This window comes from Phycodurus eques, chromosome 5 (assembly GCF_024500275.1).
Source record: "Phycodurus eques isolate BA_2022a chromosome 5, UOR_Pequ_1.1, whole genome shotgun sequence".
NCBI classification, from domain to species: domain Eukaryota; kingdom Metazoa; phylum Chordata; class Actinopteri; order Syngnathiformes; family Syngnathidae; genus Phycodurus; species Phycodurus eques.
This window is the reverse complement of record NC_084529.1, coordinates 24,350,121-24,363,988: the sequence shown is the minus strand read 5'-3', so window position 1 is coordinate 24,363,988 and position 13,868 is coordinate 24,350,121. Positions and strand designations below refer to the sequence as shown.

At 43.5% G+C, this 13,868-nt stretch overlaps 1 protein-coding gene across 1 annotated transcript in view; it reads right to left on the bottom strand.

The window, feature by feature from the left end:
- The window catches only part of igf1ra (insulin-like growth factor 1a receptor), a 130,464-nt gene that overhangs the window by 22,610 nt on the left and 93,986 nt on the right, over nucleotides 1-13,868 (bottom strand). The window contains exons 4-10 of the mRNA XM_061678275.1: nucleotides 13,203-13,339; nucleotides 12,260-12,404; nucleotides 6,678-6,886; nucleotides 6,480-6,606; nucleotides 5,737-5,972; nucleotides 4,869-5,036; nucleotides 4,436-4,643 (exon numbers count right to left, since the gene is read on the bottom strand). Coding sequence (XP_061534259.1) covers nucleotides 4,436-4,643; nucleotides 4,869-5,036; nucleotides 5,737-5,972; nucleotides 6,480-6,606; nucleotides 6,678-6,886; nucleotides 12,260-12,404; nucleotides 13,203-13,339 — 1,230 coding nt within the window. The remainder of the gene's footprint in view (nucleotides 1-4,435; nucleotides 4,644-4,868; nucleotides 5,037-5,736; nucleotides 5,973-6,479; nucleotides 6,607-6,677; nucleotides 6,887-12,259; nucleotides 12,405-13,202; nucleotides 13,340-13,868) is intronic.

The window sequence follows — 13,868 nt, the reverse complement described above, 5'->3', positions numbered from 1 at the left end:
TGGTAGGCAGGCAGTCACAGGGCACCTATAGACAAACAAGCATTTACACTCGGATTCACACTTACAGTCTTTACTGAACCTAACATGTTTTTGCAATGTGGGAGCAAGTTAGGGAACGTGGAAAAAAAAAAAAAAAACACAAAAGGCCGGAGTTGATATTCCAACCCTGAACCTCAGAACTGTGAGGTAGACGTGCTAACCACTAGGACAACATTCTTCCAGTGGAGCCCTTTTGGAGATTTTAAATATGACTGTGAGTCAAGTGCAACAAGGTACGTGTTTGAAGAGACAAAAGGACAATTGATGCCTGGGAGAGAGCAGTCTCACACACACGCTAACATTCCTCGCTGGCAGTTATAAGTAGTGTGGTACAATCCAGAGAAAGCCACTACAAATATAACACAGCGGTGATGTATATATGCAAATGCATGACTGTAATTTAGCTGAGGGATGATGAGGCCCTTTAACAGTGTTGGTTATCAGGAACTAGTTGTCACCCGACTACCGCCTGACCTTACAGCTAAGTGACTTACTACAGCCAGTGTCGTGACCTGGCCCGCTAAAAAAAGAGAAAACTTTACATAATGGAATCCTTACGAGGAAAGCCGTGATGACACCTTCCGCCGAACAGGGAACACATTATTAGCGCTGGGCCTTAGTTGCACACAGTCAACATCTTCATCTGTTTTTCCTTCTTTGTGTTTGTCTTCTAGAGTTCACTAGACGTCGCAATGGGGCGGTTTCCTCATTCTTTTACAATCCAGATGTACATTTTTTGGCAATGTCTCTGCTCCAGGAGGGGAAAATAAAAGGACTTGCTGCCAATGTACAGACGCATGAAGCTGACCTGAGAGAAGAAATGTATGGTTGTAGATGATTACAATGATTCCCAATAGTTGCTCTACAAACCAATCAGGTTGCATTCAACTGTTTACTGTATTTTGAATGACATCTAATCTATGAAAAGCAGCACAATGTTATAGTCTTAGGTTATGGGTATGAATCTTCTGTTCATGCTTGCTTGCTTGCGTGCCCCCCCCCCCCTCCGGTATTCCACCTTCCTCCTACATTCCAAAAACATGCATTTTAGGTTAATTGAAGAGTCAACATTGTCCATAGTTGTGAATTTTATGTGAACGGTCGTTTGTCTTTGGCCTGCGATTGTCAGCTGGTATAGGTTCCAGCTCACCTGTGACCCAAACTGAGGACAAGCACAAAAGAACGTAATTAGCGTGAAGGACAAAATTGTACATATTGTGCACAGAGAAGACGGATGGTTTGAAAGAGTAGTGAGAGAGAGACCATCTACATTAAGGTTGATAACACATCTCTAAACTGAGGAGGAGGCTTGTGACACCAACTATCTCCCACGTATAATGCTGTTCATTCCTTCCAAAGACCCCCAATAATTGAGCCCCTGCAAACGACCTTTGTGGGCGGGCAGAGGCCTCTCTTCAATGCATCTTAACGATTGTCGTTTTGCATCCCAAAAGTGTGATACCATTTGTGGTCGGGGCGTGCCTTTAACTGATAAATAGTTAGGCTTACACACCAACACTCAGGCCAGAACTGTCCTATCCAGCCTATGTGCATGAACTGATGCAGCCTGCCAGGATGAGTGTTGAAATGTCTCCAAAGACAACCAGAACAGTCCAGTTACCTTCAAATCAACGACCTGAAAATGTGAAGACCTGGATGAATCAGACTATTTACAGGCAAGTTTAGGCGTGAGTCTTCGCCGCATGTGTACTGTATGTACACATTCACTTTTGGTGCATTTTTCTGAAATCAAATGATCTGAAAGACATTTTTCTTAAGGGTAATGATGAGTTTTAAAAGATAAACTGCTTTGGGATGATAGTTTGTGGTATATTAAAAAAAAGTATGGATGGGATGATAGTTTGTGGGATATTAAAAAAGGTATTAGTCACAGACAGACACGTAACAAAGAAACAAACAAATTTACTTGGAAAGGTTGACATCCAAATGGAGGAAATGGATGCAGACTGGAAATTATACTCCAGCCTTTGTGTTTCCCCTCAAGAGAACATCTATACTGTAACACATCCAAACAGCCAGTCAAGGAGGAGGATATGAGCTCAGTTACAATACAAAGCCACATTTTATCATTCCTTCTTCAGAAGCCACATCGATCCAACTCCCCATGAGAGTCAGAGATAGAGTGAAAAAAAAAGGACAAGACTTGGATTAATGATCTTTGGCGGTGCGGCGGCACGGCGTACAATATGGATTTATAAGATACCTACTGAGTGCTCATCAGATCAACCGACAAGTGTGTCGAGGCTGTGATGGATTGAAGTCATTTGCAGACACCTGTATTGTTTGTCCGCATTTATGTGAAGTGCATGAGAGGGGAAGTCGTAGAAATGACGTGAAATAACCGCAGCCACCAGCAAAGTTAACACAACACAGATGACGGTGAGTGTTGCGGGAGAACAAACAAGCGGCCTTAAGAGCGAGCAGCCAAAGTAGACCCTTCAGACTGGTTAACTCATTCCCTGCCAATGCCGTCCAAAGACGTCATTAAGAATGCATCTATTCCCTGCCAATGCCATCTAAAAACGTCAATGGCGTTTTTTAAGACTTGTGCAGTTTATGTGTGATCGTCAAGCATTGATCGTCAAGCATTGGATGACTGCAATGAGGATTGGCACCCTGTAGAGGGCAACAATGCCTTGAGGTGAATGTCCCTCCCTCAGAAGAAGAAGAGGAAGAAGAAGGAGGGGGTGGGCTGGCGGGGTACAAGAGACAATGAGAAGAGACAAACATAATGGCGGAAAAGAGAGAAGACAAAATGAAAAAAAATCTAAAAAAAACAAAAAAGCTTTCAGTACTAGAAATGTATTGCGCCAAGGCAAGAAAAATATTCCGGTGACCGACAGGAATGACGCTTTAGATCATGCGGGGAATAAGGGATGACGGTCTGAGAGCGATCGCGCAAAATGCCGACCCATACATATGGCGAGATGCTCTCGGCCGCTTGCTGGCTGATCGTCTGCCAACCGGGATTTGAATAAATGGGATCCGGAATCATCAGATAGTGAACTCCCTTTTGGATAGCCAGACGAGCTTCATTCCGAGCTTCGTCCGACGAAGACCAAGGTGAAGACGAAGGTAACTCGTTCGCAGCTCGCGTTAGCTACATTTAGCGGGCAAACAGGCTCCTTCAATCCTTGTTACATAAAAACATATTTTAGTCCAACTAGTTCACATTACAATGTAACATCTGTTGCCAGTACTAATTTGAATTTTCCATTTCGTAAATCTTGCAGGAATTCAACACCCGCGAGTCGAGCGTCTTTTAGGATTACGAAGAAGTCTTTTTTTTTTTTACCCTTGCAAAATACGTCATCGATAAAAAGTTTTCTCTCGTAATTGTATGTATTTTTTAAAACTTACAGGTTATGCATCCAGCAGACGTTCGACTCCCATTCCAATAGGCAGTTCAGACAAAAAGGTAATTGAAATCTTTTTTTCTCCACATCCCACGACAGCAATTGCAACAATGTATTTTTATAGTAATAGTTATATTTCTAAACTGCACAGGTTCTGCTTTGAGCAGAAGTAGTGACTGGTTTCAAGGAGAATGACAACCACACAAGACACCATTCACTGCCAACAGAAGAATAAAATAAGATGTGTATAAAACCTCGCTAGATTTTATGCGCAAGATAATAATAAATTACAAATTATAAATTTGGAGGGAAAATGTGTAAGTGTGGGAGCCCCATTTGTTCATGCATTTTTGTCTAATGTAAATTCTGTACATAGTTATACTTGTAAATAAATTATTTTTCTGTCAAAAGTACTTTCTCTGTGTTGTTTTATGTTCAGATGTTTGAGATTTTCACAAAAGAAAAAAAAATATTGGTGTCAACATCATTGTTCTGCTTGATGTGTCTGCTTTCACAAAAAGGCTGTTGTCTCCGTTTGTTTTCTTCCAAAAACAGATTTGGCTGAAAGTAGCCTATATTTGACTGCTGATTACTAAAGAACAGTATAAGATAGACACACACCTTTTTTTCTGCTGAAAGAAAAGAGTCTGATCTTTCATTTGGTGTTTTTTGTGTTTACATCCTCATAGTACATAATATTCTGTGGGGCTTGGAAAATCAGTGAAATTGCTCGAAAATGCCTGGCAGTCTAGAGGCTCAGGAAACGGCTGGCAGTGAATGAGTTAATCACCTCTCTCTCGCCACCTTCGTTTGTGTTGCCCCCAGAATCGCCGCCCAACACGTCCAAATGCCCTCCGTGCCATCGGTTGTTGTGGGAACAAAAAGGCAGCTAAGGAGGGCTTTTGGATACTGCTCAGCTCAACGTGTCTCTTTATCTAAAGGAAGGGCCTGCACTGTCCTGGTCTATCTAATGCCCTGGCACGACTGGATCCCGCCCAAGGGGACTAATGTAACTGTACCTCTGCAGAAAGATGGCATTGTGAAGGAAGTTCTCAAAGAGCTTCAAGAAGACACGGTCGTCCTTCTCCCGGTCCTTCTCCTCGGGCGTCTTGGGGCAAACACAGCAAGGACCCTTCTTGGGCCCCGAAAGATCCGACTTGGTGGGCTTTGTTATTTCCTCCATGTCCGCAAATCCCATTGCTGGGATCCGGATCGGGATCTTCAGCTCTGGTTTGGAAGAGAAAAAAGTCTTTACAACCATTTTCTGGAAAAGCTGCATCCAAGTATCTAGATTGGTTCTTCGGAAGCTTCAAACCCACAGACAGCGCTCCTAAATCTTGATACAGTGGAAGTCAAAGTCAAGTCAAAATGTCCCTGAGGCCACACAATTTGGAATTCCACGAGAACTCTGCTGACTTTGATCACACAGTCACATGAGAGAATCATACAGACCTTTGGAGCAGTAGTTGTGAAGATAGAGCTCTCGGTCTTCCGGCTGCTGCTGCCAGCGGACCAGGTAGTAGGTCAAGTTGCCGTTGGGAAAGAGCGGCGGCGACCACTTGATCATCAGCTTGGTGGAGGAGTTGGCAAAGGCACGAGGGTCTTTGGGCACTGTCGGCACTGTAGCGGACAAGGTGCGTTGGCAAGAGCACATTAGTATACGCATAGTATGAGAGATCATCAGGTGTGCTGGAAGAAATGATCCCATTTCACCTAATTTTTCACATAGATCTCATTAATTTACTACAAACACATTTTACAAAAACTTTCAGGTGAAATTTCAAGGCGAAGCTAGAATAGAATTAAACCTTGATAGTTGAATGGACATTTTCAATGTTTTGGTACTTTTTGCACAACTTGCTGTTCTCTAACAAGGAGCTGAATGGAAAAATTCACAACTTGTTTGAGTTTTGCTCACTTGAACTCAACACAACTGTTAACATGCATCATTTCAATGATATGATTTATGAACTATTAAGCTTTTGAAAGTAACTTTTGAATAATGTTAGTTTTACGACTGTTTCTGTTTCGGGACTATGTCCTCTCGACATTATTGAAAATGAGAGCTTGCCCTGAATGATGTTTTGAGATTTAAACAATGGTTTTAAATTAACCAATACATTTCAATGGACGGTCACTTGTATGGCATTCTGCAACTCTTCCAGTCTCTCTGTATCTGTCTAACAACCTGTTGATTACACTGTTAGACCCTAACCCCAGGTGTATTTTTCAAATGTAAAATATGTGCCTAGCTTGGGAAACACTGGTCAAGAGGGGTAGCACGAAATAGTTTGATGTTAGTGTGGTGTCTGGGACTTACGTGATGGGCGTGTGCGAATGTATATGATGTCACTCTTTGCACCGGGAATGTGTTTGTCCTCTACCCGCAGGGTAATGGCCTTGACGAAAATAGCATACTGGGTCCAGGGTTTGAGGTGGTGAATGCCGACTTTGGGGTCAGTATTATTATCCTGAGGAAGATCCACGTCCACCATGTGCCAACTGTTGGAGCCACAGCCATCCTGACCGTCAAACTCGGTAATGTTCTGAGAAGGGCTGGCGAGGGAGCACAAAAACATGGTCACGGCAATGACATCTGCTCGTTCTTTGGTTCGAAAATAAAACTAATTCTAGGTTATGTCTGCAGACACCGTTCGCCTTGAAAGCGCTTTTTCTTTTAGCTCATTATTTACAAATGTGTATTTGCCGTCTCTGTTAAAGGAAAAAATAAAAACATTCCAAACTTCCAGTCAGCCCTGGTGAAATTCTCAGCAGTAATCAAGGCCGGGATGTAAGAAAATAAACACTGATGGTGCAAATATCATGGCGACTATTCTGAAATTAGAACAAGAAAAATCAACCGATGTTTTTTTTTTTTTCTTTTCTTCCAGTTGCCAGTTGGCAGTGAAACGCGCATAGTTATGCAAAGCAAGCATAAACAAATGTTGTCCCAACATAGAATAGGCTTTTGTATCAAAACCCTTCATCAAGCCTCAATGTTGAGCTATTTATACGTAATGACAGTGTTATACAGGAAAATGAGCCATCTTTCGGAGCACTTACGCCTCCTTGTAGTAGACCATGAAACTGATAAGGCCTTTGTAATCCTGCGGCTGGTAGCGCTCCCATGTCAGACGGATGGTGTAGCTGGACGTGCTGTTGGACAAGATCTTGAGGATGTGGCTTTCACCTGGAAACATCACGGAGCATCGGTAAGACGTTCACTGATCACCCGCCGGTTAAGAATACTCCAATACTCACAGCTAGCTCTTTCACCATTGTTGCGGAAGTCACCCTCCTCTGACTTGGCGGTGACGCCCGTCTTCTCCCACATCGTGTGGATCTCGGACATGCAAAGTTTAGGGTTCAAGCGGAAGAAGAGGCGTCCTGCCCGGATGGTCAGGTTGTGCTGAGTCCAGTCCCACAGATCGTGCAGGTGCTGGTTGTTGACGGCAGAGAAGGAATACATCCTAAAGACAGACACAAAGACCGTTTTAAATGGAAAGGGAAAAATTTGCTATTTAACTCATTCCCTGCCAGCCGTTTCAAAGCAGAGTTACCCATATCACCAGCCATTTTTGATTGATCTTTCAAGCCCCACAGAAAAAAGTTTGTTTCTAGCATTTTCCATTCTTTACCCAAAAGCAAAGAAAACTAGCTTTTTGTGATAAGGAACACATTAAAGCTCACATATTTTGTCTATTTAGACCTTCATAGTGTGACTTTCTAACATGGACTTAGTATAAAAGTATCAATTTTGTTTCAAAAAACAACTTGGATTTGTCCTTACAGTGTCCAGAAAAGGCCCCTCTGACAGTTACATTCATTTTTGACCAGTTTTGTATCCGCTTTGTCCATATTTGGCTGAGACCGCCCCCTTTCCTCTGATTGGTTCCTTCCGTGTAGAAGACCCACTTGTAAGAGCACACGTTTTTTATGTTGACAGAGCTGGTTCACGAGCGGACAGGTAGGCGGAGATCTTCGCTAGTGACGTAGATAAGCTCGAGAAATTCGAAAGGCCTGATTTCAGGCTTCTCGGCAGAAAAATGTCTAACTCAGGAATGCATGGACAATTTTAATTCATAGCTCACGTTTAATGATGCACCATAGAGATGACAATACATCCAAAATACGAGGACAAAGTTGGTTTGGCAAAATACGGGACCTTTAAGCAGAACAAGTGCCTGACGCTAGTATTTTTTGCTGTAGTGACACCTGAAGCTATAAAACAAAACTAGAAAACAAAAACAAGACAGAAAGGGATTTTGATGACAATAATTTATTTACAGATATACAACTAAGAAACGTGCCGTGAGCAATGCTGACTCACCGCATGGTCCTTTTTTAACATGGTGTTCGGCAGTCACTCAATGAACTGCGTCTTTCATCTTTGATCACGCTTGCGACACACATTTTCGACTAACTACAGCGACACATACTCTGTTTATACCATACATATTCATTCTCTTGATTTCATGTCAGCAACGTTTTGCCATTTCTCTCGCTCATAATCGATGTGACAAGATGAGATTCACTCTCTAATCGTTATCTTCAACTCAAAAGCTGTGCTGGTCTCAGATCCAAAGCGATGCAACACTGCCATCTACAGGGATCTGTTAGTCAGTACAGTGGTTTACAAATTTCAATGTCACAGATGAACTGGGTGATACCTCTTCCATACCATGACAGGCAGGACGTTGGGAACTAAAGTGATGTCAGACGCCGCTCCAGACGCTGCTCCAGTCACACGATGCTGTGTGCGTCTGAGAGACGAATTCTTAACGCTTTCCACTCGTCGACTTAAATTTTTTAATTTTACTTTTGTTTTTACTTTTTGAGACTATTTTGAATTTTTGAGAGAAAAGTAGCCCTGTTTTCGAGGCTGATAGCTTTAGCCACATCCCTGCCTGACACCAACGAGGCTCATCGGCTATCCCACAGACTTCGCCTCCAAACTCAGACCAAATAAACGTGAGCATGGACTCATGCACAACTTGCACCCTTCTCTTTGAAAGGCTTTCCCTGTGAGAGGGACGTGTCCGCCAACTAGAGCAGAACGGGTAACTGTATATGTGGCGGGCACACCTTATAGTGTAGGTTGTAGCCCTGTTAGCATTAGCCCCAAGTGGCTACCTAACAGCGGCGATGCTGTTCAGAGGAAAAACAGATTCATTCCTTGAGCTAGTTCCATTCCTACTCAATCTACTGGCTCCCGCACGTTAGTCATAGGTGACTCCATCACTTGTAACCTCAATCTTAAAAACCCAGCCACTGTAATGTATATTTTTGGGGCCAGACCATGTGACATTGAAACTAGCCTCAGGGAGCTGATTCGCATTAGGCCTAGACACCAGCGTGGGGCTAACACTAGCTACTTCGATGTAGTGATACATGTCGACTACAATTATACAAGGATGAGGCAATCAGAGATTACAAAGAGGAACATAGCCAGGACTAGGACGCCAGAAAGATGTCTTGGCATCAAGTAATTGTCTCTGGTCCCTTGCCTGCAAGAAGCAATGATGAGAGGGTTAGCTGATTATTCTGACTTAACCGGTGGCTGGCTAGCTTCTGTAGCGAACAGGGACTGCAGTTTGTAAGTAACTGGCCTTTGATCTGGAGGACACTCGGTTTGATGAGGTCGGACGGCCTTCACCCTAACGGCATAGGCGCCATCACTCTTTCTAGAAACATAGATTACTATTTGAGCTTTCCATGACAGTTCACACTAGAGCAAGTCGGGCCACAGGTGATTAGCAAGCCTGTTAGAATGGGTGTGGAGTCTGTAAGGTTAACCCTAACTAGCGCTATGCTGGACTGTAACAACACACATAGTCCTATATGTAGATTAGAGCGACATACTACACACTCTGAGCCACTACCCACTAATGCTTTATGCTCTCTCATTTTGAGGATGTTTCCCTTGACAGACTCACAAAACTCGATAGTGCGGCAAAACAGACAACATGCTTGCTCGACTCTCTTCCTGGGAAACTCTTTTAAAAGCTGTTTTTCATCTTAGGACCTTCTATCTTAAATATTATAAACGTATCACTCTCCTCCAGCACTGTAACTGCAGCTTTCAAGACAGCCGTTATTCGACCCTTACTCAAAAGACCCAACCTCAACCCTGAGTGTCTTTGCTATTATAGGCCAGTGTCAAATCTCCTATCCATCCATCCATTTTCTGAGCCGCTTCTCCTCACTAGGGTTGCGGGCGTGCTGGAGCCTATCCCAGCTATCATCAGGCAGTAGGCGGGGTACACCCTGAACTGGTTGCCAGCCAATCGCAGGGCACATCCAAACAAACAACCATTCACACTCACATTCACACCCATGGGCAATTTAGAGACTTCAATTAAACTACCATGCATGTTTTTGGGATGTTTGGAGGAAACCGGAGTGACCGGAGAAAACTCACGCAGGCACGGGGAGAACATGCAAATTCCACACAGGCGGGTCCGGGGATTGAACCCCGGTCCTCAGAACTGTGAGGGAGACGCTCTAACCACTCGTACACCGTGCCGCCTCAAATCTCCTATTTATTTCAAAAATTCCTCCAAAAATGTTAGTACAACATCTGAATGATCACATGGCTTCGAGCAATCTATTTGAACTTCTTCAGTCTTGATTCAGAGCCGACCACTCTATCGAAACAGCCCTTACAAAAGCATTGAATGATCTTTTACTAGCTATGGATTGTGACACCTCATCAATACTGTTATTACTTGACCTCAGCACTTGCTTTGATCCCGTTGATCACAATATACTACTAGAGAGCCTCGAAATACATATCCGTATCACAGGCCCAGTACTTTCTTGGTTTAGATCTTATTTCTCGGATAGGACGCAGCATGTAATTCATGGTTAAATGACCTCTAAGTATTATAATGTCATTTGCGGAGTCCCGCAGGGATCAGTACTTGGCACTCTGTTGTTCAGTATTAATATGCTGCCGCCTGGCGATATCATACACAAATATAAGATGAGCTTTAACTGTTATGCCGACGATACTCAGCGATACATGCCTTTAAAACTAACTAGCTTGCTAGATTGCTCTAATCTGGAGTCTTGTCTCACAGAGTAATTAGTGGATGTCCTATAAATTTTTGCTCCTTATCCCAGAGAAAACTGAGCTGTTGATTATTGGCCCTGCTAAACACAGCAACGTGTTTAAGGACACCACTCTGAGTTTTGACAAAATACCATTACCCAAAGTTAGTCAGCAAAAGCTCTCTGCGTTATATTTGACTCAACTCTCTCCTCTCAAAAGCACATTAAGAATATTACCAAAACTGTGTTTTTTACATCCATCATCCATCTTCACAATATTGCTAAGATATGGCCCATCCTATCCGTTAGTCATGCAGAGATCATAGGCCACGCATTTGTTATGTCTCGCCTCGACTATTGTAACATGGTGTTTCCGGGTCTTCTCATGTCTAGTATTATAAGCCTGAAGTTAGTACAAAACGCTGCTGCATGATTTTTGACGAGGATGAGAAGGTTTGATCATATTACCCCCATTCTGGCCAACTTGCATTGGTTCCCGGTCTACTTGAGATGCGTTTTAAGGTCTTGTTCCTTACTCATAAAATATTACACCGGTTAGCACGCTCTTATCTCGCTGACTTAGTTGTACTGAATGTTCCGTCCTGGATCCTACACTTGCAAAACACTGGTCTTTTGGTTACTCCAAGAGCCAGAAAGATGTCCGCAGGCTCTCAAGCTTTTTCTATTTACACTTACTCTGGAGTGCCCTACCGCGGATATTAGAGCTGCTACCTCAATAAAAGGTTTAAAGCCTGACTTAAGACTTTTTCTATGACTATTACTAATACTATTTATAGCCTTTGGCATTTAGTTAAAGTACATGTAGGCCTGTTTTACTACCGCTTGTCCTATCTCCTTTCCACCTCGTCTCCTGCTCAGAGAGAGGGCTATGTGACGTTGACCGAATCTGAGGCTGTTGTTGTTTGGTTTCTGCCCCAACCAATTGGGAAAAGATCTGAGGTGGGCCACTTCCCCCGGAGTCGTTGCCATGGAGGATTTTGCTCCGACCAAGCGGACCAGGCAGAGGCAGAATCCCGAGGGCGTCTACCCTGAGGCCATCCTAATGAACATTGTATAGCACCAGACTGTGATAAATGTTGCCCACGCGACATCCATTGCAGCCTGGTCATCCTGGAGGGCGGATCCTCCCATCTCTGGTCCGTTCTCAAGGTTTATTTTTTCCGCAAGTGGGGTTTTGAGTTTTTCTTTGCCCAATTGGGGGGTTTAGATTAGGGGATGTCATCAATCATTGCCAACTGTGGGCCTATGAAGCCATTTGAGATTATTTTGTGATCAGGGCTATGCAAATAAACTTGACTTGACCTCCCCGCTGAAAGCGTACTTGACGGATATATTTTTTGGTGGCATTAAACTATGGGACTCCAGTTAACAAATGTAAAGGTCCATGGCAGTGAATGAGTTAATTCCGTCTGTATATCTACAGCAGTACCATGACTTACAAGTTTGTTTCATAAAGTTTGTTTCTTAAAATCACTCTCGGTAAAATGTCAGCACTTTTCGAAATTTAACGTACTATTTCCAAGAGGCCTGGAAACATGTTAAATATCAACAAAAACAATAGCTGTCAATGCGACCTCTTTATGTACTTTATTCACACATTCAGTTTGAGTCCTGACACTCACTCGAGAACTTGATGTATCTTCTTTGATAACATTGTCGACAACCTCTTCACTCGTGACCTTTCATTGCCCCAGTTCCCCCCTAACACGCACACACACACACACACACACACACACACACACACACACACACACACACAGGGGACTTACTTGTCCATGAGCTCCTCCCCGTTGATGTAACGCAGACTCTTGAGGAAGGACAGCGATCCAAGTGTGTGGGAGTGACGAATCCTCACGTAGCCCGTCACCGTCTGGATCAGGCCCATGAAGCTCTCCAGCTCAGACGCTATGTTATCTGGGGACCGCAGACACACACGCACACACACACACACACACACAGCAGATGAAAGCCATATTAGGACAACAAGCAGGGGACTTCTGTGGCAGTGACGCTCACGCTTCATGCAGACACCCAATTAGGCACTCTTGTGTTTAAGCTTCATCATATGAGATGAGCCATACAGACAAAATCATATGATAAATGTTGCGCAGACTGTCAAATGTTTACTTTTTGCGACCCTGAAGCTTGGAGTAGCAATGCATGATTGCAGACCAGCGGTCCAAGGGACAGTCATAGACTAAACAAAAAACATTACTGATCATAAGAGTCCGAAAGAAGTTTAAATTTGAAAATCAGGTGCGTCCACCCGTGCCTCTGTACAAGCTCGGATACGGGAGTAGTCTAACAAACTCGCAAAAGCGAAAGGTTAATTTTTAAATTGAATTATGAAAATTATTTAAATTTCCCCACTTTTCTGGAGAGGCATGCTGGGGAAAATGGGCATAAAATGGTTTCCATCCATCTATTTTCTATAGGGCTTGTCCTCTGTCCTCATAAGGATCGCGGATGAGCTGGGAGACTGCACCTGCCACTCACAAGCCTTCAACGGCATTAAATTCCCATTTTACTTAGCATTTTCAGCCATTTCGTCAGGTATGCGTCTGCATTTGCAAGGTTAACTGAATTTCCGTTTTCAACTTATGGACACAAAGTGTAGTATAATGAGCACAAGGTGCACAATTTAGCGCTGGCCGGGCCTTGGCGGAGGTCTGCGCCGCCGTCCCAGGCGTGCGACTACTGCTGCACACTCACTTCCGTGTCGGATGTTGATGTCCAGATTGCCGGCGATGACGGTGCAGTCCTTCAGGGACTGAGCGGCGTTCACCGAGTCAATGACGGAGGTCGAGCAGATCTTATCGCATAAGCCATTACAGGCGCTGCACAACATCCTGGAAAGCAAAAGAGCAGAAACACAGTGGAGGGTTCAATGAGTGGCCAAGGACAAGATGTTTACATCTAATTCTCTGCCTTAGATGGTAGGACCCGAGGATGCGGTGTGAAGGCCCTCATGAAATAGCTTCATTGTGATTCTTAAGTTAAATAAAGGGGATAAAGAAGCATTTCCGAAATGTAAAACTCAAATGTTGCAGGCGTGTTCATCCTTGTGAAAACTTTCAATCAGTATGGATGGAATTTGAAAATTCAGCTCCCGAAGCCAGTGTCCCTGTCATTGGATGCCTATTATGAGAAGATCCACCAAGAAGTCTCAAGAAGCCATGCCACAAAAGACACAGGAAGCCTGCCATTTTGGTTCGAAGTGGCCATTTTACGGTCATTTTAGCCATTCCTCGGTGTCCTTCAAGGATGAGCTCATCGAATTTTGTCTGATTCCAACCACATTTGGATGAGGTATACTACTAGACAGATGGGTGATGTTAAATTGCGAAACATTTAAAATTGGTTAACTTGATTAAAACT